Genomic DNA, 25,507 nt, shown 5'->3' with positions numbered 1-25,507 from the left:
AATCCCCAGCAGCACAGCAACTAAGAGATAGCATAGATAAATGGGACCTCATAAAACTAAAAAGCTTCTGTTCATCAAAAGAAATGGTCTCTAAACTGAAGAGAACACCCACAGAGTGGGAGAAAATATTTGCCAACTATACATCAGACAAAGGACTGATAACCAGAATATATAGGGAACTTAAAAAACTAAATTCTCCCAAAACTAATGAACCAATAAAGAAATGGGCAAGTGAACTAAACAGAACTTTCTCAAAAGAAGAAATTCAAATGGCCAGAAAACACATGAAAAAATGCTCACCATCTCTAGCAATAAAGGAAATGCAAATTAAAACCACGCTAAGATTCCACCTCACCCCTGTTAGAATAGCCATCATCAGCAACACCACCAACAACAGGTGTTTGCGAGGATTTGGGGAAAAAGGAACCCTCTTACACTGTTGGTGGGAATGTAGACTAGTACAACCACTCTGGAAAAAAATTTGGAGGCTACTTAAAAAGCTGGACATCGCTCTACCATTTGATCCAGCAATACCACTCTTGGGGATATACCCAAAAGACTGTTACTCCAGAGGCACCTGCACATCCATGTTTATTGCGGCACTATTCACAATAGCCAAGTTATGGAAACAGCCAAGATGTCCCACCACTGACGAATGGATTAAAAAAATATGGTATCTATACACAATGGAATTTTATGCAGCCATGAAAAAGAACGAAATGTTATCATTCGCTGGTAAATGGATGGAATTAGAGAACATCATTCTGAGTGAGGTTAGCTTGGCTCAAAAAACCAAAAATCGTATGTTCTCCCTCATATGTGGACATTAGATCAAGGGCAAACACAACAAGGGGATTGGACTATGAGCACATGATAAAAGCGAGAGCACACAAGGGAGGGATGAGGATAGGTAAGACCTAAAAAACTAGCTAGCATTTGTTGCCCTTAACGCAGACAAACTAAAGCAGATACCTTAAAGCAACTGAGGCCAATAGGAAAAGGGGAACAGGTACTAGAGAAAAGGTTAGATCAAAAAGAATTAACCTAGAAGGTAACACCCACGCACAGGAAATCAATGTGAGTCAATGCCCTGTATAGCTATCCTTATCTCAACCAGCAAAAACTCTTGTTCCTTCCTATTATTGCTTATACTCTCTCTACAACAAAATTAGAAATAAGGGCAAAATAGTTTCTGCTGGGTATTGGCGGGGGGAGAGGGAGGGGGCAGAGTGGGGGGTAAGGGAGGGGGTGGGGACAGTGGGGAGAAATGAACCAATCCTTGTATGCACATATGAATAATAAAAGAAAAATGAAAAAAAAAAAAAAAACAAGGAAACTTCTTTAGCATTTGCAAATCCCAGAGTTTTAGCAGGAATTAGCATTTAGCATAACATGGACATGCAAGCTCACACTCATTCCTCCTTAGACCTTGGATCGAAAAAAAAAAGAGACAAATCTAGTTGTGACCTATTTAGTTGTACCAAATTAAATCAAAAAGTGCTTAGTAAACTCTAACGTGCTATAAAATGATATTACTAATATTAATCATCAAAAGACAATGGCTGGTAGTACGGAGAAGCAACAGCATCTTCTTTTCTACTTCTGGTGCATGACAGGCTTTTGGCCTGGGCTACACTGTCCCCACCTGAACACTCTTCTCCTTCTCCCCATCCACTCACAGGGACCCCTTCCAACATGCAGCTCACAATCCACTTCCTTTAGGAAACTCTCTCCTCTTCATCCACACGTGGTGGATTGCCTTTTTACTATTTTTTTTGTATCCTCAGAATTTCTTCCCTACTTTTCAGACCTATTTTGTTATTTGAGTATTTGTATGATTCAGTACTGAATAATGAGAGACCAAAAAAAAAAAAAAAACCTCTCATTCAAAAGTATTATACAAAGTTTAAAACTCCAAATTTCAACCTAAAGTTAGAACATTACACCTGACATCTTCCATCATGGTTCATTTGTTTCAAATGGATGGAATTCTGCTTCTTACGCTTAAGCCATTATTACTCATGAAGGGCACTAGTAGCAAATTAGAAATTTGGCCTGAATCCTATAGTTTTCCACTTACCTGCATAAGTAATGGGTTTTTGAAATAATAGGGATGTTAACACTAATGGATGATAGTATTACTTTCCATTTGTTAATACCTGACATTTTCTTCTACACTGTCTTTTCTCATTTAAATAAATTAACTTTAAAGGAAATAGTTTATAGAGACTTTAAGCTTTTTAATCTTAGATACAAATGACTAATAAGGAAGCAATTAAATATAAAAAGGTCATTTTTAAAGTGGTTTACAATTATTTACTTAAACCTATAGCCACCATAAACAGTTAATTCATGACAAGATTCCTGTGATAGAAAAGCAATAAATTCTCCTTTTGGTCATGGGTTTCCAAACTATCATAAACTCTGTAAATGGCAAAGGAAAATCATTTCTTTGGGACAAAGGGCATTTGCTTCCTTGTGCTAGTGCAGGCTTATAAAAACTTGAGGAATATTCCTGCAAATCAAGGCCAAATTTACAAAAACACACTGATGCAAATTTTGTTAATTAAAAATCACACTTTTGAAACATCTCATGTCTTACCAACACCTTCGAGTGACCTTGGAGGAAACATTTTTTTGCTTAGAGAAGAGGAAGGAAAACATTAATAGGGAAGCAAGGAGAGTTCCCTGGAGTCATGTCTGCACAACATCACATTTCTTACCTCTACTGAGTTCAACCAACACAAAGGTTCCAAAAAATAAACTTCATGAAACATGACTTCCAGCAGATGAACGTTCTGCCCACTCCCCTAACAGGTTTCTCATAAGTACAGCAGAAACATGATAAACAGCAGGATTTTCTAGGAGCTTTAGATTCACAAAATACATGGGAAGATAATGAAAAAATTTGTAATGGAAATCAAAGACTTTGTTTCTTAGCCAGCTTTTTCCCTGCTTCTCCAAAGAAGTGTGGTCCAAATATTTTCCAAATGCTGCTAAGTTTGACCAGTGCCTGAGTACAACTTACCTTACCCCCACACCAGGGTAATCAGTAATTTTAGCATTGCAAGAACTTCCCCAAGGGTGCAGTATACTAAGAAAATGAAAGAGAAAGGATAACAAGGAAATCATATCTTCATTGTTTCTTCATTATTAAAAGCAAGAGGCACTGTGCTGTCAATAGCACAAATGTGTGTGTGCCATTTTTATGACCAGTTTTTGTTTAAGACATGGTTAAAGATATCTTCTCCCCTTTCCTGCAAGCCATCCCAGCCCACCACTTTGACAAGATTTCATTGGTTTTTCTGTGCAGAGATGTGATTCTTTGTTGCATTTCTCAAACGGGTAGATCTTTCCTTTTCATTGACTGCTGATTGCAACTCTGCATGTGCCCTGACTCCATGAGCGAAGAAAAGTTGGCCTGAAGTCAAATTCAATATGAAAACAAAAGCCTTTCCCTGACAGTCTCCAGTTTACTGCACTGGAAAATTGCTTTAGTGTAAATCTTGTATTTCTAAGGTGGAATCACATACAGCCAGTGGGCAGGGGTTACCAGTACCATGATACAACTTATCTTATCGCCGGTTAGTACTGATCACGAGGAACTGGAAAACCCAGAGAGCATCATTTGAACTGTAAACAATCTGCTTCAGACTGGTTCACGCTATTTTCAATGGTGACACTGCATGTCAGAAAGCCAAGGGAAACGGAAAAATATCAACTTGGTCATTACCAGAGAAGCAAAATATTGTATTTCCTCCCACAGAAATGGCTATTATAAGAGATGTTTGCGTATACATTGGCTATGAGACAGAAACATTTTCTAAATTCCTCTCAAAAAAACTGTATAGGGCTGGTGGAGTGGCTCAAGTGGTAGAGCGACTGACTGCTTAGCAAGCGTGAAGCCCTGAGTTCAAACCCCAGTACGACCAAAAAAGAAAAAAGAAAAAATCTGTACAATCAGGCCAGGTGCTAGTGGCTCACACCTGTAATCCTAGCTACTCAGGAGGCAGAGATCAGGAGGATTGCAGTTTAAAGAACTCAGGTAAATAGTTTGTGAGGCCCTATTCTTGAAAATAGCCAACACAAAACAGGGCTGGTAGAGTAGCTGAAGTGAAAGAGTGCCTGCCTAGCAAGTGTGGGGTCCTGAGTTTAAATCTCAGTACTGGAAAAAAAAATAAACTAAAAAATCTGTACAATCAGATAAAAGGAAAAAAACATTCATTTTAATCAACTTTGTGGACCTCTGGGCCCCATTAATGCAAAAATAAATATTATGTTTCAACCCCTTCCTTTGCAAAGATAGTATGTGGCTTTCAGATTCTAAATTATTTATGCAAAGCAGTATTTACGTGCATATGAATTGTCAAATTGGAATGATCTGAGCATTAAAAAATTTATGACCAAAGTAAGAATATGGCACACTGAGATGAAGGAAGAACATTCTTCTAAATGTATCACTGAGACATTAATCTTTAATAGTATTGGTATTTCCTTAGGAAATTTTAAAAAATCATTATCCATAATTTAAAAATTACAAGCTTCAGAAAGTGGATGAGCTGGAAATGAAGCACCATTATCGAACAATAATATTTACCTGGCCACAGTATTCACCAGAGACCTCCCCAGGGTTCCCAGGCCATAAAAGCAGAGAAGCCACAGAGAAGTCATAGAAAAGGGAACCTGGCAGGCCCACTGCCAGTTAATGAGAGGTGGAGGACCAGGCCTGCAGGTCTTTCCCCTTAGCCCTGCTCAGGCATCACTGGCTTTTTCAAGTTCACTTAGGTTCCTGCAGACCCCTCACACTTTGGGATCTAAAATTTAGCTTTCTAGGATTGGAGGGCTCAGGAGTAGTGAGCTTGCCTGGCAGACATGAGGCCTTGGGTTCAATTCCAAGTACTACAAATAAATACATTGAAGCTGAGTTCTCTCTCACTACCAGATTCACTTTCCCAACATGCTGTCCCACTCTCTCCTTTACACCCCACAGAACCTCCTCACTGCTTCCCATTCAGTAATCATACACTAATTGCTTAAGGTATATGGGAATAAAGTTTTTCAGGATCAGAATTTCCAAGTTTGTGAATGGAACAAATTAGACCATCCATCAAAATGACGGCAGAACACGTGTCTGAAATAAAGAGTTTCCACTTCTGGCCACAGTAGTAGCAGTAAGGGCTCTCTATGGATATCTGTGGAACCCCAATGTGACGGCAGAGGACATTGAGAGGAGGGGAAAGTCAGTGGGATAAAGAGGATAGGAAGAAGGAATGAGTGAAGGCTGTGAGCTACAGAATTGATGTCCTGTGGCTGCTCAGGATCCATTAATCTCATGAAATGTTTAATGATAGCAAAAAAAAAAAAAATGAAGGGTTTCAAATAACTGTGACTATGTTAGCATTCCCTAATTTGGGCAGAATTAATAATAAATCCAGATCTATTCTAACTTGACTTAATTTGGGTAGGGTTCACTACACGAACAGGATTCATTAGCAATATAAGTGTAGTCAGTGGTGAGACTATACTCACCAACTTTTTATATATATAAAAAAAAAGACCACACTCAATGTTCACCCAGAATCGACAGGGCCAACTGAAGAGGAAATGTTTCACATTATTACTATGGATGGTCCCCAAATTGGAACCAAAAATCCACCAATTATTATCATCCCTCTCTGCTAGACTTCTCCACCAGCTGGCCTTCATCTGACTGAAGCCAGTCTCCAGACTCCTTTGTCTCCTGCTTACCTGACAGAATAATGAGCAAAACAAAGCACTGTGTTCTATTTCACCATTTATTAGTCAATGATGTAATTTTACTACAATTTTTACCTATAAAATTAACTGGCTATCATTAGTTAATAAACAAAAATTAGACATGCTAATATAATTCATGCCGTGAATTAGGCTAAAATAGCTATCCATGCAAAAGAAAGGCTAGAACCACACAAAGTAGAAAACAGTAATAATCCTGTTTTCTTTTTTTTGACAAACTCTAAAGTAAAAAGTTGTAAGTATACATGAAGGGCTTCAGAAAAGAAAGGACATCTTAGAGGTAACAAACGTTAAGGAATTCTATCAGCATTTGCTGGGAAGATACATACTGCTTTTCGTTTAAGAATGCAGTCCAACCGCCAACGATTTCCTTCAACCACTGGGCGTTTCAGGAAGATCTCTGGACTTAACCTGAAGTCACAAAAACCAGAGTTCATGTAAACGAAATGTAAACTTCTGATTATGTCATAAACATGAAAGATAGTTTAGTCCAAATGTTGTCACCATGTGGTTACTATCATAGTTCTGGTAACCCTATCCCTATACCCTGATTGTGTGTGATTCGACCTTCCCACCATGCCAGGTCATCTTGGTTATGATATGAGTCTAGGTACAGCTTCATATACAAAAAAGAAACTTTATCCATATAGAAAATTTATCTCAATGGGAGTATAGCTCAGTGATAGAGCACACACTTAGATGCCTGAGGTGCTGGGTTCAATACCCAGCACCAAAAGAACCACAAACAATCTTATCTGAATTCCTCAATTTCTTGCTCTCCTCTCTTTTATACACATATGCACACATATATAAGCGAATGCCGCTGTCTAGACAACAGTCATTCTCCACCTCTCCTTCTGTACTGTCAGAGTCTACTTCCCACTATAGAATCTGCAAGTTCTAAACACTAGTTTTCCTGGATCCCTGTGAGCTGGAGCAAGATGTGACATGTCCTAGACAATGAGAGGTATGAGGAAGTACATGCACTTAGTGAGAAAGTTTCCCGTTTGATAGAAGACACACACATGTGCGAGCACACACATACCATACACACCAGGAGAAGGCCTGGACATCTACGGGGCCAGGATACTTGACGAAGTGCAGTTGTATTGAAATTCTAAGGGGAAGACCAGAACTGAGAAATTACTAGACCACTTCCCCAGTCTTAGGATTGCCCAATTTTGGCTTTCTCATTAAATGAGACAAATCATCAGTGTTTAAGCCCTCTTCTAGTGAGCATCCTGTTACTCCAAGCCCAAAGTATTCTGAGAGGCATGCACACTGACTTCCTGTGCCAGCTGCAAGCAGTGTCTGTGGGAGGCTGAGGCTTTCTGAGCAGGAAAGGAGGAAGGTGTGTTGACATATGAAATTCTCCAAATGCTAGAGCAGTCCCCTGGGCTCTTCTTTCTTAGGAGAGCTACAAGACAGCTAAGAGTAGAATAGAGTCACATTTTCCCCCAGGGTTGGGCTCTACAGTTAGTATAAGTTATGTAGGTATTCGATGTAACTTCCCTGTAATGAGGAAAAACAAACAAGCAGTAAAACCATGGACTGTCTTCTGAAATGTGAGGCCTACCAGAGGAGAAGGAGACTGGGTAAGGATTAAAGCCTCAGAATTCTGGACTGGAACACTGCCCTGCTAGGGAGTCCTCTACACATGAGAAAACAGCAGGGGTTGCAGGAGCTAAAGAGATTAGAAGAAATCATTTGTATACTCTATTTCATTTAGTTAAAATTAAAAGATGAGGTTTCTAAAGGAATGCAAATTGGACAGGACCAATAAGAAAACAGAGGACGGAGATTATTAGTATTTACATATTAAATTTAGAGTAGGAAAAAGCTGGAAGGTAATCTATGTCAAAACAAATGGCATAACAATAATAAAAAAAGATCAAAAAAGAATGAGAAAGAAGTCTGTTTTCAGTAGGAAAGTACATCGCTGTGCTCTGTTAGTTCACTGGAGTAGTGGAGCCTAATATCACATCCACACTGGCAATGGCTTTGATGTATACATTATAAACTCAGAGAGTTTCAGTTGTGGGAACATTTTTAATGGTGTACTTTAAAACTAAGTCCTTCATTTTATTTAACCAAAAGCATTGCATAACTTGGAAGCAGAACATTCTACTAGACAGGTTAAAAGATCTTAAGAGAGCTCTAAAGTAGCCCTAAATTTAAAAATAATGCATAAAAATATGGAAGAGGGATATTCAACTTATACACAAAATGTAAATGACAGCCATATGGCAAAAAGAAAGCAGCTGTGACTCACCAGATATTGTTGTATCAGTATCTTTACCGAGCAATAAACAAAGTTCAAAAGAACTGTGTAATATGGAATTTTGCTGAACCTTGGACACCAGTGATAAGATGGATTATTACTACAGGTACCAGTAAGGAAAATATGGTGACAATTACAACTGTAAGATGTTACTGAATGCAGAATGCATCCAGATTTCAGAGATCAGAGGTGTTAAGATGTACCTTTGAATAAATTTACCTCTTAGAAGATTTTACAGCTCTAAAAGTTTATATGGCAAGATAAAAAGGACCAGAGCTCTCACCTTTAAGAAGACAGAAAAATAACAAATTACATTCACAGTGAGAAGAAAGATGAGAATGATAAGGATAAAAGTGAAATTCAGTGAAATATAAAACTGAAAAAGTAAAAATATAAAAATGAAAAACAGGCATGAATCATGCCTATAATCCCAGTAACTTGGGAAGTGGAGATCAGAAGGACTGGAGTTTGAGGACTGGCCAGGCAAAAAGCTAGCAAGACCCAATCTTAATCAAAAATCTAGGCATGGTATACACCTGTGACCCCAGTTACCCAGGAGGCCATAGGTAGGAGAATTGTGTTTGAGTCTGGTCCAGGCAAAAATGAGAAACCCTACCTGAAAAATAACTAAACAAAGAAGGGCTGGAGGTGTGACTCATGTAGTACATGAGTACCTGCCTTGCAAGTGAGCCCTGAGTTCAAATGCCAGCACCACCAAAAAAAAAAAAAAAAGGAAGAAATAAAAGAAGAAATATGATAGAGAAAATTCAATGAAATGAAAAGCTGACATTGAGAAAAAATGAATCAAAGACAGAAAATCACTATAAGTCCTACAGACATTAAAATAATATTAGATAATAAGAAAATACTATAAAACTTTATGTCAATATTTGTGATAATTTAGACAAAATGAACAAATTCCTTGAAAAAAATTTTTAGAATGAAAACAGAAAGAAACCGAAACTCTAATCTTATATCTATTTTAAAAGTGAATTTAAAATTTAAAATCATCTCAGAAGGAAAACTTCAGACTCTGACAACTTTACAGATGAAGTTTATTAAATATTTAAGGAAGAAGTATCACTCCTATTCAAATTCTTTCAGGAAACAAACAAGAAATAAGCATTTACTAATTCACTTAATGAGGCAGATATCAAGTAAAAATAATATATTTTACTCAAGTAAAATAAAGAAAACTGCAGAAATATATCCCTTATGATCATAAAAGTAAAGACTAAAAACCTGCTGGCTTATAAAAAGGATAACAGGTCATGACCAAGTGGGGTTATCCTAGGAATGCAAGGTTGGTTTAACAGCTGGAAATCAATCAATGTAATATACCACATTAAGGGAGAAAAAAGACCATTTTAAAACCTGTAAGCTGAGTACCAGTGGCTCAGACCTATAATCCTAGCTACTCAGGAGACAGAGATCAGGAGGATCGCAGTTTGAAGCCAGCCAGAGGAAAATAGTTCACAAGACCCTATCTTGAAAAAGCTCATCACAAAAATAGGGCTGGTGGAGTGGCTCAAGGTGAAGGCCCTAAGTTCAAGCTCCAGTACTGAAAAAAAAAAAAAAATTGCAGAAAAATTGACAAAATTCAATACCTATTGAGAATAAAAATTCTTAACAAATTACAAATAGGAATGAACTTGCTCAGTAAAAGGCATCTATAAAAACATACCTCTAATGTCATACAGAGTTATAAAAGACTTAGCTTTTCTTTAATGCTTTGATCACTGAGATCCATGTTACTACTTCTATTTGATAGTTTCTCTATGATTTCTGCCAATGCAATAAGGCAAGACAATAAACTTAAGACATAACAATTTGAAAGGAAAAAAATAAAATGTCTTCATTCAAAGGTCACATGGCCATATAGGAAGACAAATCCTAAGGAATCTATAAAAAAGCTACTAGCTCTAATAAATGAATTTAGCAAGATCCCAAGATGCATGATCAATACACAAAAATCAACTGTATTTCTAGTTCTTTATGCTCTCAGAAAATTAATTTTAAAGTACCATTTATAGTAACATAAAGAATATGAAGTATTTAGCAACAAATTTAACAAAATAAAAACTCTACACAGAAAAGAACAAACTGTGTGGTGAAAAGTGAAATAAGAGCTAAAGAACTGGAGAAGGATGTAGTGTTCATGAATCGAAGCATCATGTGTCAGTGGTGAGTTCACTGCCTTTCTTCCTTGGTCTGGAGAGACAATCTGGAAATGGGACTGCAACAGAGAGACCTGCGGAAGTCATCTGGTTCAGACATGAAGAAGAAAATAATTTTATTCCCAAAGTCACAAAGCCTTTGTGGGGGAACTTTCCTCTCCTGTTGGAAAAGCAGTGATCTCAGGAAGTACCAATGGCTAGCTCTGTATGTGAGACTACCAAAGAAATCACATGGCAGAGCAGGGTAAACCGAAACTCATCTTTCTAGCCAGAGCACTAGGAGGGAAGGTGCAGGGAAGCAGAAGGCAGCTGAGAGATTGTGGAGAGGGATGAGCCCAGGAAAGCAGTCCCATAAGCTTGTTTATAATCTCTTGGCTCATTTACATGAATTTGATCCTGAGCTTCACACTACAGAGCTTAACTGAACTAAGCCCCACGCAAGTCCCAGACTGGGCACTAGGTAGTGTGCTTCATATGGAACAAATGTGGGAGGCAGCTGTGCTCACCACTATACCACCAATGCTATGGAACAGAGCTAAATAGCACTGCAGTCTTTAAAAACAAAGTAACCTTGAAACCACACCCCTGGAGGACTCATTGGAATTTTCTGCTTCAACCATTGTAACCGAATTACCTACTAAAATAAAAGTAACAATGCTCCCCATAAACTTAAACAAATTCTTTATTATATTAAGTAATAATAGTAAACAGAAGTAATAGACTTTTCTAATATTAAAATTTTTCTAGAATACAATAAAAAAGTACTGGGCATACAAAGAACCATAAAAAATGTCAACCTGCATGGAAACAGCAAGATGGCAAGGATACTAGAATTTTCATTATCTAGTTTGATTCCTTGCCAGATGTTATAAAAAATACTACAATAAGGGTGAACATTCATGAAATGTGTGGAAATACAGAAAGTCTCACTGAAGAGAGGGAAGATCTAAAGAGAATCAAATAGAATATTTCAAAATGAAAAACACAATTACCACAAACAGAAAAACAAAAAAACAAATTTCATTGGATAGACTAAATGCCAGAATGAAGATTACAGAGAAGCAAATAAATAAACTTGAAGATGGCTAAATAGAAATTATCCAATCTGAATGAGAAAAAAAAATATTTTGAAAAATGAACAGACCTCCAGTAACCCATGAAACCATATTTAAAAGACACTTTTTGCGTCACTGGAGACCTAGAAGAAGAAATTTCAAAAAAAAAAATCAAAAGAAATAATGATGAGAATTTTTCAAATTGTGCTAAAGATATAAAAACAAAAATTCAATAACTGCTCAAAGTACCCCAAACAGGATAACCACAAATAGCATAACAAAATTTCTGAAAATCAAACACAGAGGAAGAATTTTGAAAGCACTCAGAAGAAAAATAAAATACTAAGTAGAGGGGAACAATGATTAAGTGACTGAAAATTTCTCATCAGAAACCAAGGAAGCCAAGGTGAAATGGAACAACTACTTTAACTACAATGTACAAAGATCTACAACTGCCTATATAAAGGCAGCCAAACCTAATTTAAAAAGGAAAAATAGGGGGAAAGTTTTGGATTCAATCTTGAGCATCACAAGAAAAAATATTTTTAAAGGAGGAAGGAAAGGAGAAGAAAGAGGGGAAAGAGAAGAAGAGTTGAATGTATATTTTCCAAAAGGATTAAGCAAATGTCCAAAAAGCACATGAAAATTTGTTCATCATAACAAGACATTACGGATACCATATAAAACCACAATGAAATACTACTGTATACTCTTTGGAGTTATGACTGACAAAACCAAGAATTTTCCTCACTTGTTAAGAGGGAAGTCACTGTGAAGGTTTTATTTCAAAAGTGTGTGTTGTAATAAGATATTATCCTAGTGCAGTTATGAACAGAAATAACCTGATTCATTCTCTAGCTGAAAGCAGAAGAGAAAACATTTCTTTAGATGTTTAAATGAGCCTAAATTTAAGTGTTCAGAACCTTTGAAAGAGATAGTATTTTCTTACATAAAACATGAAAATCAGGCTCAATGGGAAAACTATTTTCATTCTCTCTGATGTCTTTGCCAACTTCCAGAAATACTTTTTGAAGGGATATGGTGCTGTGTTAAGTTTGAATTTACTCTCGTGTTTAGAAAGAGGTATCAACAAGGGAATTGGACTTTGAGCACATGATAAAAGCGAGAGCACACAAGGGAGGGGTGAGGATAGGTAAGACACCTAAAAAATTAGCTATCATTTGTTGACCTTAACGCAGAGAAACTAAAGCAGATACCTTAAAAGCAACTGAGGCCAATAGGAAAAGGGGACCAGGAACTAGAGAAAAGGTGAGATATAAAAGAATTAACCTAGAAAGTAACACACACGCACAGGAAATTAATGTGAGTCAACTCCCTGTATAGCTATCCTTATCTCAACCAGCAAAACCCCTTGTTCCTTCCTATTATTGCTTATACTCTCTCTTCAACAAAATTAGAGATAAGGGCAAAATAGTTTCTGCTGGGTATTGAGGGGGTAGGGGGGAGAGGGAGGGGGCGGAGTGGGTGTTAAGGGAGGGGGTGGGGGCAGGGGGGAGAAATGACCCAAGCCTTGTATGCACATATGAAGAATAATAAAAAATAAAAAAAAAAAGAAAGAGGTGTCATTTGGAAGGAAATAGGATAGACATAAATAAGGGACATTTCAGGCAACTAAGTTCCGAAAAGGGAAACATATTGTAGACATTTTATTTCCATCGCCACCAATGTTGGCATCTATCATAGGTCTTAACTGTGTAGGCACATGGACAATTGGTACTGAAGTCAGATGACAAAGCTACACCAACTCCAAGAGCTCATGAGTTTTAGATATGAGACTTCCGGTGGCTGTATAAGCACCACGACTCCCGTATGTTTTTAAAGAGGATCAGAAAGTGAGACCTGATGTATCTTCAGAAGAGCTGGCCAGACCTGGTCATTACAGAGGACATTTGAACAGTAACAGGCAAATGGAACTATTTGACCATCAAAGGACCAACCCAGAAGCAGGTCACTGGACCTCAGGACAGACATGCCAAGAGGAGAAAGATATCCAGGGAGGATAATCACAATGTTTACTAAAATGAATATTTAGGTGTCTACCTCCTAATGCAAAGATTAAAAAACAAAATTGTTCAAGCTAAATATTTTAAGAATATATTTGGAGGTCAAGTGTTTTGAAAATTAGGTATTATTAGTTAATTGGTTGAGACTTTGGCCAAACCATCTCTGAATACTGCTAGTTTTCATAACGTCTGATTACACAGATGTATGTTTCTAAACACAGAAACCTCCAGACAAAATTCTCATGGACAAATACTAACCACCAATCTGTGATGAAAATCTCTTCTTCTGCCTCTTCTATGGCATTCGCCACGTCTTCAAAATATCCTTTGGCATTAACATACCTGAAAAACACATTTTCTGTTCCATTTTTTGGTTTTGAATTTGTTAAACAAAACAAGACAATGTTTACAATGGTAAAGCAAAACATGAATGGCACTGGCCAGTGTCTCATCACCACCAGTTCACTTTGTGTAAATGGAAAACGAGGATTACAATTGTGGTATTCTGTCTGTTACTAGGAAGGGCAGTAAGCAGTCATCCCAAGCAGCCTCACTCTTACCTGCTTAGAAAGCAACAGATTAGCTGAGCCTCATGACCAGATGGGGCCAGAAGAATTCCCCTGTCCTGCTGAACTCACACATGGTTTTTCTTCTGAGATTAAAAACAGGCCAGATTCCAGTCTGTGGTAGTCATGCTCACCATGACTGTATTTAAAAGAAACATCTAGCAAGTAAATGCTTTTTCCTAAATTAATGCTAATGACTTAAGTAAACCTTCCATTTGTGTCTAAGAAAATGTGTGAAGTTAGTGTTAAAAAAAGATCAAACTTTAAAATATAAAGCTCACTGTGAAAAACTTTAGAAACGAATCTATGATCAGGTCATCCTCCAAGGGTCTCAGAAAAAGAGGCACTTGTTAAATACAATGCATATTCTCTTTTTTACAGTTTTGAAATTTGATTCCAGCTGAATTTAAACCACTATAATTTCAGATGCTACACATACCTGGACAGCCTAAGAGCAAAAATATCTTACCACTTAGCCAGAGTGTCCTCCTGGATAGCAGCATAGGATCCAAATCGGTGATCTTTGAGGAAGTTGGTGCCGTGTTTCTGGATGAATTCTTCTATAGCCCCTCCCCACCACCGAGCATGTCTGTAACTGTTGCATTTTAAAATAAGTGTCCTTTAAAGAAAGGCAAAAATGTGAAAAAACAACAGTTACTGTGGTTTTTTTTTTTAATTTTAATTAAACATGCCCTGATTTATTTGGTATTATAGCAAACATAAATTGAAAAATTTAGGCAAAGAATATAAAAAAAAGCAGGCTTCTAAAAATCTTTGGTAGAATTTCTAAAAATAATCAATTTCTCAAAAATAAATTTTTAGGTTTCTTTTTCACTTGCTCATTCATGCAAACATGCATCAAGGCAACTACCACAGACACTGGACTATGCTGAGCTACAGGGAGGGCCGAGAAAGAGGTTTAAGTTGATGTCCTACTTCTAAGTGTCAGAGTCTTTGGTTCCTTTAGAGGACATTTCCCTTTGTGCTGTCTAGTGTCCTCTCCCTTGGTGTCTGGGACAGTCATCCCTTCCCAAAACGGCATACTGCAGCCCTTGTTCCCAGAGCTGGTTTGGGAATAAGTGCACCAGTCAGTTCCACCCTGCATGAGCAACTCTCAGGACTTGCTCCAGAATGCCAGGAAGAGAAACTCTCCCTCCCATTGAATGTGGTGTGAGGATGGGAGCAGCCATCTTGCCTCCATGAGGAGACTAGTCTTAAGGATGGGACAGCTCAACAAAGACAAGCTAAGAAAAACAGGAAAAATGTGTCTTATTGACATAATCTGAGCTTCACAATCAGCGCAACATGGCTGATTAATTCCCTCTGGCATACATGATGCCTAAACTATCCTAAACCTCTGAAGATTTATAAACACTGAAAACAAATGCAGAAACCTTTTTTGGATGCCAAGTGTCAGAATTGGTCACTATCATCAAGAGGTGAAAATAAGCTACACAAATCTAAATTTGAAAGGATACTAGGTGCTGAGTCCATAAGTGAACGTATAAAATCTGTCAGTGGGGTATATGTATCTATGTTGTAACTGTGTAAACAGAGAAAAAATATATATTCACATAGATGAGGGTAAAATACACACATAGAAACAAATGTACACACACATACATGGTATGATTACAAACTTCCAGAAAGAAACATATCAACACACACGTACTCACTAATAAAATATATAAGAATATATTTGAGGGTCTTTTCAAGATAGTGTTCTCAAAATCTGTGTGTAAACAGGATTTCTGTAAATCAAAATTTGGGGGTGTTTTTCTAATTAAAGGATATTGATTTATAAAGTGAAACTTTATTGCATTTAAATGTAAACTACACTCTGGTTAATTTGGTTAAGTATCTACATATGGGATAATTAATTATGACTGTCACATAAATAATACTCTATTCTTAAAAATATATACAAGGCAATCAGGTGTGGTGACTATAATTTCAGCACTCAGCAGGCTAAGGCAGGAAAATCACAAGTTCGAAGTCAGCCTGGGGTTACATAGTGAGACCCTGTCTCATAAAACATCTCCTGGCTGGGGATATAGGGCACTTGCCTAGTGTGCCCAAGGCCTTGGAGTCAATTCCCAGCACTGAAAACAGAACAATACAAAACAGAAAAGAAAGTAGATGTATAATACATGTATAAGGAAAAAGTGGTTTTATTACTTCTGACTGAGGATGAGCTTTAAATAACAATTTTTTCAATGTTTAAATTAGTTTACTCTTTTCTCACTTTTTTTTTCTTTTATGCATATGTGCATACAATGTTTGGGTCATTTCTCCCCCCTTCCCCAATCCCATTCCCTTTCCCCGCCCCCTCCCTCTCCCCCCACCCCCTTGATACCCGGCAGAAACTATTTTTCCCTTATTTCTAATTTTGTTGTAGAGAGAGTATAAGCAATAATAGGAAGGAACAAGGGTTTTTGCTGGTTGAGATAAGGATAGCTATACAGGGAGTTGACTCACATTGATTTCCTGTGCGTGGGTGTTACCTTCTAGGTTAATTCTTTCTGATCTCACCTTTTCTCTAGTTCCTGGTTCCCTTCTCCTATTGGCCTCAGTTGCTTTAAAGTATCTGCTTTAGTTTCTCTGCATTGAGGGCAACAGTTTTCTCATTTAATGCTGAGAGAAGACCTTTGCTTTTAAGAGATTTTGGTAGAATTTTTTTTCAGTATTTGAAATTTCTACCTTGAAAGATTATCAATTCGAAGACCGTATTTCGTCTCTGTCTCTTTCTTCCCCACCTTAATTCTGAATTCTTTATCTACCAGCAGGACAAAGGCAATGGCACCGCTGTCTGGCTTCATGTACAGTAAAAAGGAATCTTTCACAATTAGCCACCTGTAAGAAGGTAAAAAGAAGTTTTAAAATTGTATTGAAGTACCAAAACACAAAGAATAAATTATTATGGCAAGTGTTATTAAGTAAACACTCTAGCAGACTGCTCACTTAATTTCATGTTTTCTATGGAGGTTTATTTTTTTTAAATTACTATGAAACAATGGCTGAAGATGTGGCCCAATGGTAGAGCACTTGCCTAGCATGCACGAGGTACTGGGAATTACTATAAAGCAAAATAGTAGTCCCCCCACCCCCAACCCTTCATTATCTTTCTTTAACTACTGGCACGAAGCAATTAAAAGTAATTCATTAGTTCTTTAAACACTAAGCCTGGAAGAATGTCCCTGATGCTAGCAGAATGCACAGAGGACCCCAGGGGTTGGAAGAATGGAATGGACTGGTGTTTGCTAATGTAACCTGTCGTGAATGAAGCAAATCCATCTATTGGTAAGGGGAATCCCCATTTGCAAAACCCAGTAAGCACCCAGTACTCCACGTATCCTATTGATGACTTCAAATTACTTGTGACTTAAGGACTTTTAGTAAATGATGCTCAATGGAACAGGGCTGCTTTGAATTGAATTTCACTCAATTCAATACACATTTGAGAGCTTCATGATGGAAAAAGTACACTGATAAATCAACTGGGAGTTAGGATAGAGCTAGCTGTGGAAAGAGCTCAAAGATAACTGAGACTGGGAAGTCCATTCTTAGAAGGGCACACCAGGCTACTGAGGGCACAGTGAAAATTCTAGGCCAAATAGTATAGGTACTAGAAAAGAGTAATAAAAAATAATGGCTACCAGGAAGTCCTTAGTTCTGGCTATGAAAAGGTGATGTCTGGGCGAGACCAGAAAGGAAGCCAATGAGTAGAACCCAAAGGGGGTCAGGTCAATGTACATATCCCACACAGAAAGGCACCAAAGGCACTACCATGTGGACATAATTCATGTGTTGGGAGAACTGTTTGGGTATCAGAGTCTTGAGGAGGGTGGTAAGTCAGGGAAGGGAGGGGAAAATGGGCAAAGCCACACTGAGGAGGTCTAAAAGCTAATGAGGCTGATTTTGTACCAAGGAACCAGTGTTTCCTAAACCCACCTCCCCATGACCACAATCTCTCGGAGGCTTCTGAAAAACAACAGACTCATTGGCCCCATGCCAGACCCATTCAAAAGGCCTGAGAGTCTGTGTTTTTAATTAAAATGCCATGGAGATTGTTAACAATTAGTTAAATTAATAAGTTATTAAGGGACTCCTCATGCTTTCAAGACAAGTCAACAATAACATCATCGAGTCTGCTTTAGAAAGGAAGTATGAAGCAAATGAGGGATGTTGTGTGGCAGGTTAGCAAACCCCTGCACTACGCAGAACAGCTCTCCTCTGCCAGGCATGCGCACAGACAAAGCCTTGGACCCTAAGTGAATACGGATTCTCAGTGACTGGGGTGGGGCCTGAGTCCCTGTATTTCCAGCCAGCTCAGAGATGATGGCCATAGTAGGACCACATTCTAAGTAGTTAAGTATGAAGATGACAGACTAACACTGACAGTGTCACTACGTTCTTAGAAGAGCACTCTAGATTAGTAGGGACACCAACAATGATAGTTCTAGACCAAATAGCATATGTACTATGACATTTGCAGAATACCAAATGAAGTGACAACAGGGATGATGTCACAAACCACACACAGAAAAGTGCTAGAGGTGACTCCACATTACAGAACAGGTGAGGGTAGAATACGTGAATATAAATTAAGTGATATGTACACTCAGTATTTAAATCAATCTTTACTGAAACTGCTAGCCACATTATGGTTTAATGGCTTTATAACTTGGAATCTAACGTAGACAAATCCAACATCAATTTCTATATAGCTTGTTTCATTTATTTGTTTTTTAATAGACAGGCTATCTCCTTCTCACTAAAAGGAAGCGGAGTGGGTAACTTTCAGTAAAGGACATGCATGTGATATGGTTAACAAAAGGAAAAACATCAAGGTCACAAAAAGCAAATAGCTAACCACAGAGACTGATATGATTAGCGAGATGACAGGTCACGGTGGGTCTACGCTTCCTGGTGAAATGAATTAAGTTGAAGAAAGAAAGGAGTCCCACCAAAACTAAATTTCAAAGGAAGCTTCTATTTGGGGACCTATTCTATCACAACTGAGCCTGAGCCTGAGTCAGTGACAATTTTCAGCTAATTCAGACATAAGACATTTTGTAAGAAATCTTGTAACATTCCTGGGCATAAGTGCCCTGATATCAAAGAAAAGCTCAGAGGATACTGAGGTAGGACTCTAAACACATGGCCACCAGTTGATAAAATCTGGTTAAGGCTAAAAGAGAGTTGACAGATTACACATCTGTTAAAGTTCCTTCTTTCTCATGGCTTGTGATGCAATCCGGAGCAGACAGCAGGGCACAGGCCCAGCTGTCTGGCACTGTGAACTGTGCTGCTGGCCAGGAAGGGGCCCCAGGCAGACAGGACTGACAATCTTAGAAGTTTATGTCAAATGTTCCAGTCCTGTGGCTTTGCTTGCCTGGAAGACAAGGATATGCCATCAGAGCCAGCTCAAGCCAGAGCTCCACAGCAGAGAGCATGGTACAGGTGACAGTAGGATGGCCATATTTTCCTGCAACAAACTCCCCAACATCAGCAATAAAAACAAAACTGAGAAATGGTCCTAACAGCACAAGCTCCTACAATAACTCCAGGGACCAAAGACTGTTAAGTCTTGGTAGAGGTCACCAGGTGCCACTGTGCTGATGTGCCCTGCACGTGGTACCTGCTACAGAGGCTCTGAGGCAGGCTGGCTCCACCTGCAGGAATGGGGTACTTTTCTCTAATTCTACAGATACTGGAGTAGGCAACAGTCTTGTTTGACTACAGAAACAAAATGGCTGTGGACTGCCAGGGCACCGTCCCACTGCAAGGGTGACTTATGTCTTAGCTGAACCAGTCCTCTCCTGCTTCCCCACCGTGGCAGCCTGAAAGTATGGAACTGTTTGTACTGACAAAAGGATTGTGAAAACTGAATGCAAAACTGAGTGGTTTCTGTTTAGACAATGATGATGTGCTCTTTATAGTCATCAGACATCAGATAAACTGCCTTTATTAAAGCTTTTTAATTATGCCATATGTTAAAACCCTTCTGATTTCAACCTTTCTCTTTTTATGTCAATACATTTTTTTTTCTTTAACAGGAGGATATGCATCAAGAAAGGAATCAGGCAGAGGGGTGAGCACCTGCTTGCCCTAGGCTGGTCTCCCTGGGCTCCAGTTCCAGCTCTGCCCTCCCAGCCTCATCTTCTGATCTCTCCTTCCACGCCCGACTCTCTGTGCATCACACCCACCACAGCTGTCCTTCTGCCTAGAAACTCTTTCTTCTACATCCTCCCTTGGATGGTCTCTACCATCCTGCTACAGGGAGGCTCCTTCCATCTAAAGAGCTATCTTCAACACCCTGCCTCACCTTCCTCACAGGGCAGCTGCACGCATTAACTTGTTCACTGGCTTGGTTTTGTCTCCTGCAGTCTTTCTCTACCTTTCCTTGCTGCTACTTCTCATAGTGGTTATAACTCAAAAGTCAACTCCTCAAGGAGCCTTTTCTTGGTCAGGCCTTGTGGTGTACACCTGAACCCCAGCTACTCAGGAGGCAGAGATTGGGAGAATGGAGGTTCAGACCCAGCCCAGGCAAAAAGTTAGCAAACCCCATTTCAACAAACTGGGTGGAGTGGTGCACGCCTGTAATCCCTATTACATAGGAGGCATAAGTAGGAGGATTATGGTTGGAAGCTGGCCCCCAGGCAAAAATGTGAGACCCTACCTGAAAAATAACTAAAAGGGAAAAGAGCTGGGGTATGGCTCAAGTAGTAGTGTCTGCCTAGAAAGCATGATGCTCTGGATTCAATCCCCAGCACCTCCAGAAAATAAATTAAAAAGGAGCCTTTCCTTGACTCCTGGAGCTAAAGCCACCTGCTCTGTTCCTTGCTATCCCATTTCTTATTTTCTTCAAAATTCTTATGCTTTTTACATCACTTCCATGCCCTGTCCACCTAGGTATTGCCTGCACTTCCCTCACACAGCTTCCTGAGGGCAGGATTTTGTTTCCATGCTGGCCAGAACACAATATGGTAGACATGCAGCATTCCATATGTGACTGAATTTATGACCACTGCTTCCATTCCTTAAGAAGTTGCCTCAGGTTGGGCTGCCCAGAGGTAGGCTCTGAGATAGGATGTGGGCAGATGGATTGGAAAGGAGCTCACAGGGAGGGATGCCGGGGAGCAGCCCTAGGGAGACAGGAGGAGAGAGCCATGAAGGGGGCTCTGAAGGATGTGCTGCCCGCAGGGTGCTGTGACAACCAGGCTGGGACCTGCAGGGACTGCAGGAGACAGCACAGAACCTGCTGCAGTACCATCCAGACCCAGGGAACAGTGGACAGCAGTCAGGAGCAACCATGGGCTCTGCAAGCACTTCTAGTCTGCTCTGTGCAGGGCCAGGGGCTGCTGGCAGCCCAGAGAGCCCAGGTACAAGGAGTGGTCTCAAATACTGCAGTTGCAAGAGCAGCTGACTGAGACAGCTGATGACTGGGGAAGACTGAGCGGAAGGAGTTTGTGCAGGGCCACAGAGAGGCCTGGGCTGGGGACAGGCTGACTGGCCCTCCATCCTCTTCCAGCCTGGTTTGGGCACCTGCTTCCCCGCAGGCTTGCAGCTCGGTTGTCCATAATGATGCAGAGACAGTACAGCCTTTTGGGCTTTTCTGCCTGCCCTTCCTGTCCTTCCCTCTGGTCCACCTGGTGCCACCCCTCCAGCAGGCTGCGTTCTAAACCGCTTTGCACACTCACATCCTCATCTAGGCACAATTTGGGGTGAGAAGACACCTCAAGTGGAAGTGTCTGGATTTCCTGTATCCCAAGCTTATTCAAGTCAGAAGAGTTTATTTAGAAACAAATACTTTTTCTTTTTTTGTAATTATATTATTTTCCTTTTTAGTTTAGTCATTTTTTTTTAAAGAACAGGCATTTTCCATTTTCTTTACTTTAATCTTCAGATCTTTCCCTTGTAATTTCTTCTTTCTTCTCTAATTCAAAAAGTAAAAGCCCAATTTAATGACTTGTTTTTGTTGACCATGTATTTTAAATAACTATGTTTGAAGGTAGATCACTGTTTTTCTTTTATATACTGTGAATGTACCTATAGCTGTTCTGCATGTACGTGTGAGCTCACTTATAATTTTCAAGTTGGGGAAATATTATATAGAGGTAAAATATGTATATGATTTCCTAATAATGTTTTAATAGTTTGAGGCAAGGTCTTGTTATGTAGTCCAGGCCGGCCTTGAACTCACAATCCTACTGCCAAGGCCTGCTGAGGCTTGGGATTGCAGGCAGGTACCATGATGCTCAGCGAGGTTTCTTTAAAGTATAGAGTTCAGTGGCTTTGTGATGTATTTGCAAAGTTATATAACCATCACTAGTACCGAACAGTAGAATGCTTTCATAACTATAAAGAAGCCCTATTCTGCCATCAGCAGAATTAAAGTAGAAAAAGTAACATGCACCAGCCTCTAGAAACCCCTTATCTATTTTTGTCTCAAACTGTTCTGGACAGTTCATATAAATGAAACCATATAATATGTAGCCTTATCTTTTTTCACTTAGGTTTTTAAGGATCATGCATATTATAGCTTATATCAGTACTTCACTCCCTTTATTTTTTTTCTTTTTTAAATTATCATATTGCTGCTGCACTGGGTGTACATTGTGACATTTACAAAAGTTCTTATGATACATCATAGTTGAATTCACCCCTCCACCATTCCCCTTAATCCCCCACCCCCATTCCTGGAACAGTTTCAACAGGCCTCATTTTTCCATTTTCCTTCATGAGTACATACTATTTCCACTATATTCACCCTCCTACACCCTTTCCTTCTATTCTCCCCGCTTCCCTTTAAATTTCACTCTCATATAATTCACATACTATAAAACTTGTCTTTTAAAAACACAGTTCAATGCTCTCATATTTACAAAACTTTGCATCACTTCCATCTAATTCCAAACCATTTCCACCACCCTCAAAGAAACTTTATACCCACCAGCAGTTTACTGTTCTTTTTATGGCTGAATAATATCCCTTTGTATGCAAATACCTCATTTATACACTTATCAACTGATGGACGCTTGAGTTGTTTCTACTTTTTTGGCTATTATGAATATTGTCACTATGGACAAATATATATATATGTACACCAAAACATGGTGTCTGATGAATATCTAGGAGCAGAATTACTAAGCCATATGGTAACTGTATGTTTAACAGTGTAAGGAGTTACCAATGCTTTCTCAAAGTGGCTGCGCCATTTCACGTTTCTACCAGAAATATACAAGGGTTCCAATTTCTCTGCATCATCACCAACATTTGCTATTGTCCATGTTTTTACTATAGCCATCCTAATCTGTGTGAAGTTATATCTTAAGGCGGATTTGATTTATATCAAATGACTAATGACGTCATGCACCTTCATCTTTTCATATGACTATTGCCCATATTACCTCTTCTTTGGCTGACCAATTTTGAGTCTCCTTTTCTCCCTCCCTCCCTTTCTTTCCTTCCTTCCTCCCTTCTTCCCCCTTCTTTCCTCCATTCCTCCCTCCCTTCCTTTCTTTCTCCATTCCTCCCCCTTCCTTCTTTCCTTCCTTCCTCCATTCTTCCCCTCCTTTCCTCCCTCCCCTCTTTCCTCTCTTCCTCCCATCCTTCCTTCCTCCTCTTTCTTTTTTGCTGGAGATGGAACCCAGGGCCTGTACATGCCAGATATACACTCTACCAAAGCTCTACCCCTGACCCCCCACTGGCTTTGTAGATATATTTTTTATACAATCTGCCTACTAGTATACTTCTGAATAGAATATTTAAATACATGCTGAAACTTGAATTTTAAAATATAATTAAAAATGTTTTTTCTGCCATGCTTTTCAAGTAATTTATCATTTAAAACTAGCATATAAATCCCCTCAAATACCCAGTTTATCAAAACAAACAAACACTCACTCATACGCACAGCTCCCAAATCATACCTTTTTGACCACCGGTAGCAGGCTCTTCCCTGACCACAGCAATTCAAGCCTGGTACTCTGTGTCCCCCAGATCTTTTCATGATCATACCTTCTCTGAAAGAGACATCAAGTTAACTCACCATCTTCAAAGTTTCCTGGTCAGCTTTATAACTTGGCACTAAATAAGCCATCTTCTCACATAGCTTTCTCCTCACTCTTTCTTCTTCCACCCTCAACTCTCTTACTGTTATATTTTTAGGCTGGCTAATCTGGCAATGAATCTGGAAGGCACCCTTGTCAGTTACAGCCCTTTTGGCATTGGAGGCTGCATAATTCTGTTGGGCAAAATGCAGGATCTTAACACATCCTGGCCCTCAATACTAAGTGCTCCCTCCCATTATGGTGACAACCTAAAACAGAGCTAATGCAGCCTATGGGTATGAAAATGTCACAATGAAACCAATTATTTTGTACAATTAATACATACTAATTAAAGACCCTGAGCATTTCTACATGGTACAGCTCCTATCAAGCCATGGGAGGGTCCATCATGGATTCACCACACTCATGTATCCTTCACACACAGTCTAACACCTGAGCCATGCCAAAGGAAGAGGAGCAAAGCTACTCGCTTTGAAGGTGCTGATATCTTGATTTTGAAAGATGTGACAAGAAAGAGCAATAACAATGGCCAAACAAAAGAAAACAGTCTTGAAACAAGTATAACAATGCTCTTAAGGAATAAAAATTTAAAAACTTAAGTGCTTTATATGATCAAGTTCTAATATGGTGAAGGAAATAGTCACTAAATAAGTTCCCTTCTATATATACAGCACATATTTAGGCAGTATTATTTTTCAATAGTTAACAAAATAAATGACCATCAGTTAACTTGCATACGCGCTCAGAAGGAGGGCTCTTACACATCAGCATTCTAGTGTGTTCTCCCACAGCTCAGGCCTGCTGTGTGTACTCAACACTTCCCCTGTTGGGGTAGAGGGAATCAGTGCTGTCAGCATATGAGAAAGATGGAGGGATCCCACTGCCATTGTGGGATCCCTTCAGCCACCCTAAGTCTGCTGGGGAGAAAGGCTAACACCAATTGTTAATGCTCATAGCTTTTCACACTTCTCCTTGAAGATCCAACAATGGAACTTACAGGCCCTTTGGTCCCAAATCTCGGATGAAAGACAGCTGGCTTATATCAAGGAATTCTGTCTGAAAAGAAATTAAAAAAAAAAAACAAAAACACATACCTTAGAAAACAAAAAAGAGAAAAGGAACAAAAGAAATGTATGCATTACAAAAACATGTATTACGTACTACTACGTGTTAACACTGATACTCTACAGGCTATGCAGGTCAATAACAGTGGGATTGCCCTGAGAAAGTGAGTGCACTCCTGGATGTAGAGATGAAAAGTGAGTTTAATTCCAATATTTTGTGTGTTTCTTTTTGTTGTTAGGGGACAGAGTTACATGGCCTAGTGTACACAAAATAATAAAAAGCATTCGCGAAGGGAGAGATGCTGGTGCAATACCATGGACTGGCCCTGGGCGGAAGGGAAAAGAACAGAAGGTGTAGGAAGGCAACAGCTGGGCTACAGGGAGTAAGATGAAGGAAGGCAATGGGAAATTAAATGTGTAGTAGGTTGCAGAGAGATTGGAGAGCACTGGGCAGAATTAAGATTTTTTTTTTTTTTTTGCAGTACTGGA

General features: G+C 39.1%; 1 protein-coding gene across 6 annotated transcripts in view; it reads right to left on the bottom strand.

Moving 5' to 3' along the window:
- Pld1 (phospholipase D1) overlaps positions 1-25,507 on the bottom strand; it is a 197,817-nt gene that overhangs the window by 87,886 nt on the left and 84,424 nt on the right. For all 6 annotated transcript variants that reach the window (XM_074073779.1, XM_074073780.1, XM_074073781.1 and 3 more), the window contains 6 exons: positions 24,952-25,010; positions 23,814-23,906; positions 16,579-16,731; positions 14,348-14,497; positions 13,571-13,654; positions 6,105-6,186 (listed from right to left, as the gene is read on the bottom strand). In XM_074073779.1, the coding sequence (XP_073929880.1) occupies positions 6,105-6,186; positions 13,571-13,654; positions 14,348-14,497; positions 16,579-16,731; positions 23,814-23,906; positions 24,952-25,010 (621 nt within the window). The remainder of the gene's footprint in view (positions 1-6,104; positions 6,187-13,570; positions 13,655-14,347; positions 14,498-16,578; positions 16,732-23,813; positions 23,907-24,951; positions 25,011-25,507) is intronic.

The sequence above is a fragment of the Castor canadensis genome, chromosome 5 (genome assembly GCF_047511655.1).
Source record: "Castor canadensis chromosome 5, mCasCan1.hap1v2, whole genome shotgun sequence".
Lineage (NCBI taxonomy): Eukaryota > Metazoa > Chordata > Mammalia > Rodentia > Castoridae > Castor > Castor canadensis.
The sequence above is the reverse complement of the archived record's forward strand: the minus strand, read 5'-3'. Positions and strand labels throughout refer to the sequence as shown.